The sequence below is a fragment of the Syngnathus leptorhynchus genome, chromosome 19 (genome assembly GCF_054491065.1).
Source record: "Syngnathus leptorhynchus isolate UIUO chromosome 19, UIUO_Slep, whole genome shotgun sequence".
Taxonomy (NCBI): Eukaryota; Metazoa; Chordata; class Actinopteri; order Syngnathiformes; family Syngnathidae; genus Syngnathus; species Syngnathus leptorhynchus.
In genome coordinates, this window is record NC_141213.1 from 4,185,944 (window position 1) to 4,202,483 (window position 16,540).

The 16,540-nt window shown below is 40.7% G+C and overlaps 1 protein-coding gene across 1 annotated transcript in view; it reads left to right on the forward strand.

Moving 5' to 3' along the window:
- Window positions 1-16,540, forward strand: part of ntng1a (netrin g1a) — an 89,653-nt gene that overhangs the window by 50,597 nt on the left and 22,516 nt on the right. The window contains exon 6 of the mRNA XM_085939102.1: window positions 486-1,066. Within this exon, the coding sequence (XP_085795228.1) occupies window positions 818-1,066 (249 nt within the window). The 5' untranslated portion in view covers window positions 486-817. The remainder of the gene's footprint in view (window positions 1-485; window positions 1,067-16,540) is intronic.

Sequence of the window (16,540 nt, forward strand, 5' to 3'; positions counted from 1 at the left end):
AGTTAAGAAGCTGGTTTTTTTTTTGAACCGATACTTGCTACCATTCCCATCACCGTCATTTATTTTATTCCACTGGGAGCCACGTGGTACTGCTCTGTTCTCAGAGCAGAGAAGAGGAATTGTACAATGTCTATTGTGACAGAAATACCCCAAGGCATGCCAGGTGCTCCTGTGATTGTAGACAGATCTGCCATCACGCATGTCATGTTTTAGAAATATATTTTCTGCTGGAAAACAACTTGGCGACCGCTGAGAAATATGGACATAAAAAGGAATATAGAAAAATAAAAACTAAAAACATGAAAGAGGCTAAACTAACGGTTAACTCATCTAGTCGCTACATTGAATTAGCAAACCATTTCTTCATCTTGGTCTACAAACACCAACGTATTTGCATTCCACCTTGCAGTGGTGCCAAACAATGTCACCGACTTCAATCCTCGCCATAGACTCACCCTTATTCTCTGTTTCTCATTTCTCCACAGTTCCAGAACGCCACACAAGACGAGCACAATGACTGACAGCCAGACAAGCTGAGGAGACCTGTCACACATTGTCTTATCAACACGTCAAAGGGTTATCTCCTCCTCGCCCCCCCCCCTTTTTTTTTTCACTAGCCTTTCTCAATCTCGCCCTCTTCTCAATGGGCTGCTAACCCAAGAGACACCGAAATCGTGAAAAGACACCTTTAAGTCACCGAGAACGCACATCTCCCCCGTTGCTGTCAGTGGAAGCAAAAGTAGAAGAGGGGATCCTTGTTTCGAAGTCTTCATAAGGTGATCCAGCTCCAAGTCGAGGAGCTGTGAGAGGACCAGTCATGCTCCTCTACTTGGCACTGACGCTGCAGGCGTTGTGGACTGGCCTTTGCCAAGCCGCCATGCAGCACTACCCCGCGGCTTGGGGTCACTACGACGTTTGCAAATCCCAAATCTACTCAGACGAAGGACTAACCTGGGACTATATGGCCTGCCAGCCAGAGGCGGCAGACATGACCCACTACCTGAAGGTCACGCTTGATCCACCTAACATCACCTGTGGAAATCCTCCGGAAACATACTGTGCATTGGTGAGTACATAGCTTTTATGTGATGATCAGTTTTCAAATGCAAAGCCTGGCCTCGCATGAATGTGACTAAAAACAAAGAGGCTCGCTCCAACTGACGTCACGTTCTGCTGTTTAGAGAGCTGCTCCTCAGCGTGTTGTTGACACCGATTACTCACTCAAAACACAACATAATGTGACTTTGCCAGAGAAAACAAACACGATAGCCTCGGTAGTACAAAACCAAAACATAAAAATCATGTCTGTTCCAAAAAAAAAAAAAAAAAAAACCCTCAATGAAATCAATGATTAGCTTTAAAGACCTCTCTGTTGCAGATCTGCAAATTATCCAGCAATCATGAAAATCACCAACTCCTTGTGGAGCTGCAAATAAAACGGTGCATATTAGGTCAAGTGTTTAATGAGCAAATCGGCCTCCTCCGTATTTGGGGTCCTTTTCACTTTGAAGCTCGCAGATGGTTGCCCCAGATTGCTAAATGATTAATCAATTTTGGTGTGTAGTGTAAGTCATGCTCTCAGAACAGGCACGCAGCGTTGATAGCTTTTTAGATAAATCACAAAATGTTCCTGGAAGAAGAGTAGTAATTTGAGAAATATAAATAGATTCGAGTTGTCGTCAGCAGAAACTCAGATGAGGGAATGAGACGGAGGGGGGTGGATTAACAAAATTGGGATGACAAAGGCGAGCAAATGATCAAGAGAGATTGGAGAAGGAAAGAGCATCTGGGACTCATGAGACCCAGAGGACTATGTACAAAGCATGCAGTGGATGACTAGCTATTATCTTCTCAGTGGGCCACAATGGAGTCTTGGGAATCGGAATCATTCAATATGTAGATAATGTGTTTTATTCATACTGATATGATGCCTGACATATTTTAGAAATTGTCCACACAAAGTATTTTTGAAAATGTTCTAATCTGTGTCCGCATGAAAAGCCATTATCAGGCCGTCACACAACAGGTGGTGCTTCGGATCGGTTCATCAGAAGCCTGAAAATGGCAAAAAGAGACACGTACCAAAACAGCCAATTAAGGAAAGCAGGAATTGACATTTCAAATGTATTAAATTATATAACTCAGTCTGCATTTGGATGAAATATCCTTCCATCTTCTACCCTCAATTTTCTTGGTAAATTGTTTGACTTCATTTTGAGTTACCGTATTTTTCGGCCTATTAGGCGCACTTTAAATCCATTGATTTTCTGAAAAATTGAGACTGCGACTTATAATCAGGTGCGCCTCATACCGTATATGGACGCCGAATTGAGAATTTGACTTCTTTGTTGGATTGGTTTGTTTCCTTTAATCTGCTGCAAGGCTCCTTAAAATACGATGCGTCTTTTACAAGCCGGTACCCCATTGAGGAAATATCCGGTATGTTCATGTGACAGAAAATGGATGGCTGGATACATTTTCAATTTTGAACACATTCTTTTTTTTTTTTTTTGGTCTTTCCCTCCTTCAGTTAACTTGACATCGAATTGAGTGCGGTGAGTTCAGCCGGTGAAAAGGTTGCTTGTCATATTGAGAAGGCCGTTGTCAAAACAGGGCCGCCTTCCATTGTGCGACTGCTCGTTTGTGTGACCCCCGATTGATCCAAAGGGAAACCTTGAGTGCGTCTCCTGTTTGCTTCACTGCGACTGTGATGGACAAATGAATCACGGGCGGGTAGTAGTCATGCCTGTCGGCGGCTTCTCTACCACGGTATTTTATCTCTATCACTGCCAGCCTTTTAAACCATTTGATAAACTTTTATCCAATTAGAGAGTTGACGCCATCCTGTTGTCCCTGTGTCTACACCAGGCAATGTGATAAGAGCTTCAATTAAAAAGCCAGTGGGTGGCTTCAACGTCTTCTCGCTCTATTGCAATTATTCCATACAATACAACTACTATGGTGCATTTCGCAACAGCTGCAGCTGGAATAAAGTAGACACCAACGGAACAATAACAACAAAGTCAGTCAAACACCAAAGAATACAAATAGGTCTTCAAACGAGTTTTAAAATGGTCACACAATTTTTTCAAGTCCAATTCAACATATGAGCGAGGCAGCGGTGGGTGCAGCCGGAGGCTATGATGCTTATATGAGTATCGTTATGTCCGTCCGGCACAGTCCTTCATCCCTGGGTCATGGATAGACGAAGGTTGCATCAGATACTCCGAGTTGCCCGCACACATTGACGTCTTTTTCGGTTTTAGCCCCGTGACCTTTCAAATAGCAATAAAATGCCAATCATTGAATGTCGAGATACAAGACTACCATTATATGAAATGGCCTGTAATAGCACTGGTTTGACATATTCAGCAGAGAAGCCTTGAGTTTAGGAAAAGTACTGTTAGTCATGGCTGAGGAGGCTAAAGTCTCGAGTTAAAAACAGAAACTTTCACTATAAGCAACATTTCATTTCGAAAGATAATTCAACAGCAAAACTTCTTTTGCTCAAATGAAATAAGACTTAACCCACCATTTAATTGGCCTATGAAAAAATGTATGTGCTTATCTGTTATTTTTTAATGGGAAAATTCTAAGGCAAGTAACGTATGAGCCAGTTTAAATTAAATAGATGAAATAATCTGACACTTGTTTTCATTACATTTAGTTTTGTTTCATACCTTTGTGTCGTGAGTGTTTTTTTATTTCCCAAACCATTCAAGTTGCACAGCAATTTTAGTTTCTAGATGACACATTTGTTTAGTTCGGGGAACCCCACGATGTCTTGAAGGCCGAAGTTGGTCGGCTGACTCGACAAAGCCTAAATGAACCTAGATGATTTCTGAGAATCAGCTGCTTTCCCAAAGTAGTCAAGCAGGTTTAATTACATGCTAGCCTGCTGATGTGACCGTTTTGACAAGTATTAGTCAGGGCTCATGTACTTCCAAAGAGACAACTATAACAGACCATGACAGTTTACTTCATTTGCTAAATTATTACGAGAGCTTTGGGACAGAGAATGGGACTGCAAAAAAGTCCCTTGTCGACCCATAAACCGAAGACCACCTGTACTCTAAATTTCCCATAGGTATAAATGGGAGCAGATTTTTAATCTTTCAGTCCTTGTCAAAGCAGTTGTCTAATGTGTGACATGTGTCTAATTCAAACTTGTCCAGTGCAGTCATGGGTATTGTTCACTTTTGTGACTTTTTGGTTTCTCATAAACCAACTGTGTTTTAATCGGTTTGATAGTGACCAATTGCAATTGAGACATGCCCTTGTCATCCACACGCAAACTTGACCTTATCCAAAGCTCATCCTGATTAAGGATTTACGTTGGGGAAAGTACTTTTACCCCCCCCCCCCCTTTTTACTTTACTCTTGCTGTCTGCCAATTGACTCCATGATGACATTTCCTTAAGAAATAAAACAACTGTCATCCACAATATGTCTCATTTCAGATCCTAATACCGCTCAGTTTAGTGGTGGATGAGTGGGTGAGATGATTTTCACAGGGCTGCAATGTTTTCATAGTCTGTGACATTCTGTCTCATAAACCTGTTTACGGTGCCTTTTTTCTTGTGAAGTGGGCGAGATAGAAAAAGACAAGTACTAAGGCTTTTTTTTTTTTTTTTTTTTACAGAGCAACTGACTGACATCAAAAAGGTCACATGCCAGAACCGCGGCAGCAATTAACCAGCATAGAAAAACTAATTACACATCCAATAGAAGTGTTAAGCGTCGGAGGATGAAGATCCATTTTGATCCATTTTTAACATGGCTTATTTCATCTTTGCCCAGCTAAAACCAACTGAACATTTTATTCCAATATGATGCAACTAAATGGATTGGGAGACGTCTATATCTATTTAATGGGAGTCATTTTGCCAAAATGTGACACAATACCGTAATAAGGCTAAAAATTATTAATCGTATGCACCATCAACAATATTCTGTATACCGCGCATGAGTTAAAAATGTTTGTCGACCCTTTTGGGGTGAAAAGTTTGAAGATAGAAACTTGGTGAAAAGTTGGCTTGCTGACAACATCAGGTGTTTTTTTTTTTCCTGTGATGGAGTGACTTGTCTATCTGAGTGTTGCTTCAACCGTTTATATTTCCACAATGCGATAACAGCCCCCCCCCCCCCCCCCCTTGACTCCAGCTTCCCGCAGACTCTGTTGACTCCCTTTCAAAAGTAAGGAGACAAACATCTCTTATTTTGCCCCAAAACAATGAAGAGGAAAACTTTGTATATGTTTGAATCTGAATTTTAGAGTCTTTGTCTGTGAATAAAAATAGTGTAGAAAGTGGAATTTTATGGATTGAGCCCTTTGGAAAAAGTATCGCTTTCAATAATTCAGTCACTTGCGGTTTTCACATATTTCACATGACAGTTGCCATCAAAAAAATCATCGAATGGATTATCTCGTAGAGATTTCACCTCCGAATATTATTTAGAGTTATTTAACTGAAAGCCAAGAATCTCACATTGTCTCCGTGTTAAACACTCTTGCAGCTGACTGATTTTTCGAACCTGATTAGCCTCCTTGAACTCTCAATTTTGTCCATTTTTTTGGTTCAATTTTTCTTTCTTCATTCCTTACTGTGTGGTTTGAATCTTTCATGCAGTCATGGGGGGATTTGTTGCATTTGACAGTTAATCACTTCGGAAGAATTACGACAGGAAGCTGCTTTCATCCTACTTTTCCCATTTGATGCCCCGAGAATTGATAGCGATGCTGTAATATTACTTGTAATTGCTCTTTGTAATCCTAGAATGAATTTCTGCTTCAACACTAATTTTCACAGCAATGTTTGCGATAGCAAATGCAAATCAGATTCCGTGGCATATGGCGCGTATGATTTTATTTATTTATTTGTGTTGGATTTTTAATGTTAATTGCAGCAGATGAATGGGCAAAACCTATTGCTCATTTTTATCTACGTGATGGGGGTCGAATGATTCCCAGATGCTTCTAAGAACAGAATTGAATCTCTTTTTTTGAGCAAATATTAGAAATGTATCTGAGGAAGCATGAATATTTTTTCCACATTTGCTAGCTGAGGTAACGTGAGGCAGTAGCGGGGTTAAGTTGCTTGTCTCGTGCTCCTTTTTTTGGAGTATCCAAAATAGAACTCTGGTTACAGATAGAATTGTCAAGGAAGTACACACTCTGCACTTTTTTTTTTTTCCAAAGCAATATATGAGCAGCATGCTGGAACATTTTGACTGTGCACTCAGCTTGATCTGACACCGAGAAGTAATCTGACATTGGCTGCTGTGTATCACTGTGTTCACTACTCATTGACAGAAAGCGAAACAAAACAAATGAATCCGGATGGAATTCCTCCATCCTCTGTTATGGCGATATATTTTCTTAAATCCACAGAAAAAAAAAAATAGAGTCTGTCATGCTTTTTGTTTTTAGCCATTTAAGTCTGCTGGGAATGCACTCGAGTGGTTCTTGTTTTCCCCCTCCACATGGCTCGCTCCCTATTTAAGCAAGCAAGCATATGCCGTGCAAGGGGAACACACTGAAGCCTGGAAAATGTGCTTGCTTAATTAAAGAAAGGGAATAGCCAGTGCAGCTATTTACACCTAATTCTGACATAAATCTGTAGTTATCGCACTAGTGAGACCAAGCCCCCCCCAATTTAGTGACGTACCCCAGAGCCTTTCCTTAATAAGCAATCTTCCTGATTGAACCGAGGTGAGAGTTCCACTTTCTTTTTAAGGGATGAGAGAAGCTGAATTTAACCAGAAGAGAGGTAGCCAAGTGCTGTCAAGGCTATTCCGATTGTTAGCATTCTATTAACCCCGTTTAAGACAGAGAGAGCATTTTGGTAAATTGTGGCTGGATCTGCAGTATCTGCAGGAATGTAGGCAGGGGTAACCAAAATGGACTCCCCTTTAATTATGAAAAAAATATAAGGTGTCATGCACTTGTCTCAGAAGCTTGATATGACAAGCACTAATCTTTTCATTATGTTTGCACTTGAGAGGCTTGGCGTGGAAATGCATTTTACATCCTGTCTGCACATCAGACGCTAGAAATGAAATGATTTAGTGAGAGGCGCCAAGTATTAGCTGTTACTCTGGGACTCGTATTGTTGTCTCACCGAAAGGCTTCTCTTTCAATGTTTAATTCAGCGTCCTTCGGTCTGTAAACACATGCGCCATACAGCGAGAGGCAGCCATTGTGGCAAATAGCGTTGGCGTTTGAGATGAGTCTCTCTCTCTCTCACCCTCCGCCTGGATTCCCTCGGATGGCATCAAGTGCTTCTGTGCACTTGTGTTATTAGTTGGCATCCTGCCTTGCCGTCAGACTGACTTGCTTGGAGAAATATGAAAGACTAAGTAGCTGATGATTATAGATCAGTCGTCGATTACACGCTTCATTAGGATTTCTTTGAAATTTAACATCAATCACCTGAAAGTGTTCACCATTATTTGTCTCATTTACAATTTGCAGATGTCGATTTGCCATGATGTTCTACCAACTTATATTTGCCTCAGTTGAATAAATTACTAACCTCGGTTTGACTGATTTGAAGAGACTCTGTATTAATTTGTATAACATGCCCTTAGTACATAACAATATAAATGTATCATTTGAACACGATGTCTTTTCGGTCATTAATAACTTAATGGTTCCTTTCAGCAACACTAGAGGTGTGACTATTTATCTATTTGGGAAATGTGTAAATGGTCTTATTCAGTCATGAATATTCAGTTTGGGATTAGATTATAAGTAACCAAATGACTGGATGACAATAAATTATGCGCTCCATGTTACATCGGCATTGGAAAAAGGAAATACACCATAATGCACCTTTTTCAAATATAGTATGCCAAGAAGAGAACACGAGCTGGATAGCCTCCATTGTTGTTCTTTATTTACTGTGACAGGCTGCTTGCCTTTATTGAATTTATTGGCAGGTTAGACTGTGTCGCGCCGCTATGATGTCCCACTATTTACGCGTTGCCAACACATCCAACGGCGAAACCACAAGCCAGATGAAGATTTACTGTTCCAAACCGTACCACGGCGAGCTCAAGCGAAACGTAAAGCCTGGTAGTGATGCGGGATGTTGGGGACGATGTAATTGTTAAGTGACATAGTCCGAGTGGGTTTTATTGTTTTTGCTATTTGGGGAATTTGAATGACCTTTTTGATTCTTTGCACGTTTTCGGAAATCCACGGTGGTGCGCGGTGACTCACAAAAGCCGGCGTGTGACTGCACTTCACCACGTATCTGGGTGCCATGTGGCAGCAAGCTCCTCAGCATTGCTCTTGCCAAGAGATAAGAACACAGAGTAAGCCGCTCACCGTGCCAGCATACTGGATTTCCACTCTGAATCATCTTTGTTGAAAGCCGTAGGGCTGCTCCATTTCTAAAGTAACAATTCCTACGGAGCGCCGTGTTGACTTTAAATTCTTTACATGCTCAGTGTGAGAAGCTATTTGAAATAGATTATCAATAGCAAAGCACTTGACAGTGAAGCAGAAAAGTGAAATCCCACAAGGGCTGGAATTTGTAAGGTTGCTAAAGCGAGCGGGGTAATGAAGGACACATTTGCTTGATGATTAGAGCTAATAGCATGTATCAGGGTGCTCTAATTGTTGTTGATTATGTAAGTACTTTAATCTCAACTACTTTGTGTTATATTATAGTGCCGTCGAGATTTAGGGAAAGAAGCTTTTTAATTGAGCGTGTTATTGGAGATTAGTGCATTGTGATGTAAAGGGAGACAAGGTTCTGAAAGCCAAGGTGGGAAACTGTTGTGCTGACTGGATGAACACCTTTCAGCAGACTTGTGCCAGCGTTATATTGGCTGAAGTCAGCTAACGGGTTTGTGACAAGAGGGCAGTGCCCGCTGGGAAGTGTAGGCGGGGGCTGCCATACGGGCTAACTGCTTACCTAATGTTTGCTTCAGCCTTGTTAGGATGCTCTTTGACCACACAAGAGCTGAGAATTTATTTGGGATGATTTTTGTGGGTTTTATTATATATATATATATATATATATATATATATAAAATTTAATTTATGTATATTTAATTATTTATTTGATATTATTTTATTTCTATATTTATTTTATGATTTTATTTTATTCCACATTTTTACTAAATCCTAATGACATTACTCCTCAACCCTGAGTGACATCATACTTCATCTAATCACACTGCTGCATCATCTCTATCTAGAAAAAAGAAAAAAGAAAAAAAAAACAATCCAACACACTGTTACATGCGCCAGCATTTGTTGTATAATTGCTTGTAGCACAATGTTAGTTCTTTTACTTTTGCCGTGTCATTATGAATTACTCGATATGAATATTCAACACGGGCCTGCAGGAAAAACAATCTAAGTTTGAGTGACAGTACCTGAAAGCCTCCCTAGCTTCTTCACTAACGTTGTCTTTTCAAATCCCTTCTGGACACCGCCTGGTTGCCTCCAGCATAACAATTTAAATCCCACCTGATAATAGCTCTTGTCACACTGACAGCTGTCATCAAGTCAGCCGTGTATACACTTTAGTTTGCATCTCAAATTAGCAAGTGGATTTTCTCATAATGTTCTTTGTGTTTCTTTGTCTATGAAAAAGGAAGAAAAAAAAAAAAACACCCGAAGGGAAAGCAACCATGCGTGGAGCAAGTTTTGAGAATTTAAGTTTGATTGAAGATAAACTACAATTAGTGAAGCGGTTGGTTTTTGTTGAGACATTCGTGCAAAAGTCACAGAATTTTAAATCATGCATGTGTACAATGTGCAATATCGCCGCTCGTGACTAACACACATGCAATTTGTGCTTCACTGACTTGTAACGTTTCCTCGGTTTTGACAGAAAATCAAAGCTAGTATGCTAACCAACTTCCACATTCACAGTCAACCATGACAATTATGCACCCCAAGGGCTTGCCTATATATATTTATTTTTTATTTTTCATAATACAAAAAATATTGTTGATGACATCCATTGATTTGTCCTCATCATTGATTGCAAATATAATCCCTGCTTTCCAAAAGAGGCATCAGTTCAGATGCCATCCTCCCAAAATCAAGTCAAATGTTTGGCAACGCTGTTCCATCTCACTGCCAACAGATGCTCTCCAAGGGTTGGTGCAGGCAGATGCCCTCACTGAGCAGAGCCAGCGAAACAAGACTGCTTGCACGGAGTGTGCGTACCCAGGAGCCCCCAGAGACTGGTTATTATTTGGTGGATTAGCATAATACTACAAGCCAACATTTTCTGCGGTTTATCAATAAATGTCCACATCGCCGGTTTAGACTACTAATTAAGTGTCTCAATAATCTTCATTTGCTAGACTCAATATTTGGGGTACGAGGTTTTAACTGAGTGGTTTATAGATTTCAACATTTTAAGTCGAAGTGTGAATATGAAATTTGACAATGCGGTTTGTCTTGATTTGGACCGTTTTAGTTTGAAGATGATTTTTACACCTTAATAATACACCCTGTAGTTGCTGTGTATCCTAATACCCCTGTGTATTTAAGAGACAGAGACTCTCCACACTTTGCTTTTTACTCACAGATGTGGTTAGGTATTGGTCGGGTCTTGTTTTATGCCTGGAAATTTTGTCGCATTCTCACATATTTGTCCAATCCAAGCAGTGATGTCTTATATTGCTGCGGTGATTAGATCGATGTGAAAGGCGAAATTACATCTCGTTCTCATTTGTGTCAATAGTGTTGAGTCAGAAGTAATATAGTAGCTCGATGCTCCACAGTGATAAGCGCTAATAAAAACCTCATTTACAGTAAACTGTTTACTTTTTCAATGCATCATTTGAATCTGGGATATTTCCACTGCCATTTACCACCTCCATGTTAGTAACTTTTCTCTCACCAGTCCCTAAAGTAAGTCATCGGAATCGAGTGGAGATATCGTAGTTTGTCGGTGTCGATGAAATGAGATATAAAGGCCGGAGTCATATCGGCTACAGTGATGCACTGCATCTTTACCGATTTCCCCGGCGCTGCACCCGAGAGCTGTCAAGGCGTTCGCTTGCTGCCGTGTTTCGAGCGGTGACAGAGCATTTGTAGCACCTCCGCCCATGGCTTCCTCAACTCAGTCACGTCAGATGAAATCAACTCTTAGAGAAGATAGATAAAGGTAGAGTGGGTGCAGATGGGGAGAGAAAAAAAAAGCAGAAGCACATATAGAGGAACAGAAAATGGTGTTGAAATCAGCGTTGCATCGAGGTTCATCGTGCCGTTGAATATTATTATTGTTTTGAGCCACTCCAGGAAAAAAAAAAAACTTTTGTGTGAGAATACTGCATGCAAGATTACAGAAAAAAAAAAAAGGGAGGCAGTTATTATAAATGGAAAGGTACCCTCACCCGAAATTCACCTCCCCTGAGTGTGACAAGATTGCTTTCCGTTGTGCAGCTGTCAGCAAGATGTGCAAGCAAGGATAAAACGAATCTATTTGCATGATGCATTCACTTCCAGACAAACGACAACTTTGTAAATGACTCTCGTTCTGTTTGTTTGCTAAATATCCAAACGCAGTGGTGCGTTGAGCTACGAGTTCATCTATGTTCCTTAACATATCTCAAATCTTTTTTGCCCATGAATGCATTGAAATGCCATTGATCTGTTACAACCCCCCAGAACAATCAATATTGTGAAGCGTATGTTAATTAGGAAAAATAGCACTTCACATTTTACTTTATAAAAATAGACAGCAGTGACATCAATGATTATAATAATGTTAATCGTTCTTTGCATCGGACAAAGAATAAATGACTTGAGTACTGTCTGTATGTGTTGCTGCACCATTTGTGTACAAATGGTTATCGCACCACAACGTGAATGCTTAAGCTCTGTGGTTGTTTAAAAATGAAAGTCTAATTCTCATTTACGTTTAGTTTGACATTAAAGTCATAGCCTGTAGCCTGCATCATTTCGAAACCCATCACAATTTAAAAAAACACACAGCACTTAAACACCCCCCAAGTGTGTTTATTCGCAGATGGACTATTCCTTTATTTCTGCTATTTTAAGCCCATGCTGACTACCTAATGAGCGCAAGTGTATGCAGCCATCACAAGATCAACCACTGCATCTAATCCCTCATTAAAGAAGATTGCAGCCTAAAACCAGTGTGCTTCTGCTGCATTTGGCACCAGAAACGTACACATGGAATTCTACAAACAGGCAACCCCTCGTCAAGCACACACAAACACGCTGCTCTGTGTTGACTCATTAATTTATATCTCTTAGTTTAATTCACCACTAACACAGTGCTTAATGTATCTTTAATTTCAGCAGAGTGGAGTTGATTAGTGTACTCACCCCCCCCCCCCCCCCTCCCTTGTGAATCTTATTTTTCGGTTCCAAACGCCACTGGCTCCCTCTCATCTTTATGGCATCGTTCTAATCATCAGGCGCTCAGTCACAATCAACTGGTAGAGCACCCTTGAGTCCCTTTTGAGAATTGTGAATTATAATTGCAGTGGATGATTGGAGTCATTGTTGGGAATGCAATTGGATGCACTTGTAATTAATCAGTGGCATATACTGCATTTTCCCCCCTTTTTTATTTTTCTTGTCTTTTTTTTTTTAACCCTGAGTGTGTGTCTTTGTGTGTCTGCGCGAGTGTGCGCTAGGACACTTTGCCAGTCAGTCAGTGTGTCCGAGTGTCGTGATCTTCCAAGCTCAGAGAAAGTAAAAGGCCTGAGCTGCTTTTCCCCCCAGAGTCATCTGTCAATCATCTCCAATTCCAGGGTGGGGGGGGGGGGGTGATGAATGTAAGGCGTGCAGAGAAAGAGACACAGTGAGAGAAATAAAGACAAGAAGAAGAAAGTCTCCCTTTAGAATGACTAAATAGACCTTCAATGATCTGACAGAGGGGCCTGGAGCTGAATCACAACTACTCTCCGCACAGTTAAAGATCCACAGAGGGAATGCTAGGCCTAACCACAATATTGATTTTAATCATTTCTTAAAAAAATAAATACAATTTCTTGAAAAAAAAAAAAAATATATGACTTGAATCCGGAAAATGACGACGGGATTGCATGCATCATTATTCTCTCCTGATTTGGAATAAAACGTTGCATTGATTCACTTTGCAATATGAAGTGAACATGATGAGAGACTCATTGATTACCTCTCCTTACTTTATGATGTATTGTAGCATTTTAATTCTAATATCAACATTCTGTCTTTTTTACACATATCTTGGAAAAGCTGCCCATTAGACAAACAGAAAATGAAAATCAATGTTGCCCTACTCGTTGGGAAGATTTTCTCTGACTGAGATCATTTTTGTCCATTTATGCCAAAGTTCAAGTGGTTTAATGGGGGTTGAGGTCAAGCCTCTCAAGAGTTTACCGTTCTTACAACTTGCGCCGAGCCGCACAAGCCATGAACTCTTCATGTTAGCGATGCACTGTGACTTTTACGCTTCTACTCTCCAGCACGGGGCCATCATCTTGTCCTTCAAAGCATATGATAGTGACACCGCACATAAAAGATAATGGAATGTAAAATGTATTTTATATCCTCTTAACGTGAAGACGAGGTGCTGAAGGCTCACTCCACTATTGTTTTTAAGCTTCGTGAATCTCCCAAATTGACACATGGTCCTGCCTCATAAGCTCCCCTCCGTTTATGTGACGGTGCGAAAGGTAGTTAGCCAGAGCAGCCATCTTGGATCTCTCCCAATCGGGGCCACAAAACAAAAAGGGTTGAAGCCACCCTTTTTGGTCTGTGTGTTGGAAAACAATTCAAGCCATCCCAGTTGCAGATCTGCCAGGAGACATGAAAGTATTTGAAAGATAAATACTAGCAAGTTGGTGTGAATACACAGTGTGTGGTCCGCTATCATCTTGTTGACCACCGTGCAGTCTGGGCGACCTCTGGCCGACCCTGAACCATTTGAAAATATGATTGTAATCCTCATGAGGATTTGGCCCAGGTGTCTATTACCACTGTAATCTGTCACACTGGCATCCAATATTCATTCCACGTCCAGGTTAAGCCCCTCTTTCTGTCTGCACCACCTATCGCCATGGGAGTGGGAACGAAGAAGAAAGGGGGGGGGGGGTTGGTTGTGATGGCTGATCCACTCAAGGCATGGATGGGAAGAGAAAGAATTTGGAAAATGAGATGGCACAGCTTGAAAAAAAAAAAGTCCCCCGGCTTGCTATGAAGAAATTATTAAGGAACTAAAGGCTTCACTAGCATGACGAGGATATCGTAAAGAAGATTTTTGCTTCATGTTAAAAAGATTGTTATAAAAACAAAAAATGACAAATGAATAAGTAAATAAATAAGCAATAAGCTAAATCTTTGTCAGGATGAAGGTGATTATCATTGGGTCATTTTTTACCTGATTTCAACTCGAATGCTAGAAAGTGGATATTAAGTGTGCTGTAATTTCTTATCCTAGGTGTATGTCGACGTAAGAATATCAGCCAACTTTTACTTTGTATTAATGTGGAAAAAAGGGTGAATCTAAACCCCCCAAATGATTCGGACCTTTTTTGGTAGCAACAGATAGATTATTTTAAATGCAGAAAAACACACATTATATGATGATTACTGTGTGTTTTAAGATGTAACAGAGAAGAGGGGGGACACAAAGGAAGAGAAGAAGAATAGATGCTACAGGCTGGGCTCAATTTGCTGTCTGGGCTATATGTCTGACACATCTGTCACACATACAGATTGATTTGATTGGTGGGAGCCCATCCATCTTGATGTCTTATCAGCAGGCAGTAAATTTATATTCCCTCAAGTCCCATCCTCCATCAATGGCTGCAATGTAGACAGGCCAAGGTTGTCAGCGCCACAGGTTGAAAACTGGTTTGAATTAAGAGTATGGTCAAGCAGTGAATTAAATTTGTATCTCAAAGCACAACACTTTTTCATATATTCAAGATAAGGACGAATTGATCTCTCGTGAAATCCCCCAAATCAAACATGCAATTTATCTAGAGCTATAAAATTCTGAGATAAAAATTAATTTAGACTAGTGCTTTATAATGTGTCTAAAAGCTCCTCACATAAAAAAAAGCAGGAGTTAATCTCCCTTTCCAGCGCATGAACACTCCAAACAGCTCTGACTCTGTGAAGTGCGACTCAATGGAGTCTGCAATCAAATTCATGAGCCGCTGTTTACGACATTGTTGATTTTTATCCTTCTCGTTGCCTGTTAAATTGGGTTAACAGTTTGACAGTAATGGGGACAATGCGACAGGAATTCAGAGCAGTATCCTGCCAACAACACACACACACACACAATCTCTATTCTAATCTGATCAAACCGGTGTGTTATGATGACATCAACAGCAATTAAGTGCTCCAGCAACCTCAGTTCGGGATTGGTTTTCTACCCACCCTCCCCATCCTGACCACACAACACCCCGGTGGGACTTGTACAAACATCTTTAGTAATTACAGCTACGCTGCGTTTAGGGTGCGGTCAATTATTTCTGCATGTGCCAAAGCATTAATTGCTTAACAGAGCCTTCACATGTTCCCCTCCAGTAAAACACAGATGTCTGCTATTGATTTTCATAAGGCCATACACTCAGCATTTTATCTCTTTCCGCTTCTGCGGGTCGAGGTTATTGATCTACATAAAGGTTGTATTTCCAAGCGGAGGAGACAAGTAGCGGCGGAGGCGGTGATAAAATATATCTAACCTGTGGGTGCTGGACCACTGGCCAAGGTTGCCAAGTTTAACACGCAGCACATTTTCAGCTCCTCGGGGCACGGGGATCGATTATATTTGGACATACGCTATCTAGTGACAACAGCAATGGGTGAATATACACAGGTGCCATAATATTAAGAACATCTGTACACACCCAAAACGAGAATTATTTAACTGGTGTTTGACTCCCTATTAGTTTCAAATGTTGAAATATTTGCTAGCTAGCCATTTTTACGATTGCCAAGTGGATATTTTACTGCTACGGCTTTACGAGGTACTGACATACTGTCCCGTCTTTTACCGTGCCTCAGGGCCTTAACTCAAATAACCCTATGGACATTACTTGGATTTTTTTTTATCCTTATTTCCCCTAAGGGACTATTTGATTTTCCTCATGCATGTAGTCTTGGATTGCAAGCTATCTTAACATATTAGCTCTCAAGAGATTGCATTTTCAATTTAGCCCAAAGACACACAGGGCACCAGATGCTGCAGTTAATGTCACACCTTAACATGCCACCGTGAGATTGTGTTAAGAAACTTGGGTGGAATTTTCCACCACCGTCCAGCTTTTCTACCCCCTCACAGCCAAGACTTCCCAGGGCAGGAAATTGCCTGTAGGGGACGGTCGAGGCAGGATATTAATGAAGCTCTCCAACAGTTAGAAGACCTGGGAGATTGCTGTTTCATTGTCACCTTGCCATGGAGGACGAGGAAAAAACTTGCAAAGCTTATTAGCCCAACTTAGTTGTTTCTATGTTCCTCGACCTTTGGCCGCCTTACATGTAGGGTCTGACCCTGTCATGTTGTTTAATACATCAGAATCACTTCTGCACATAAAC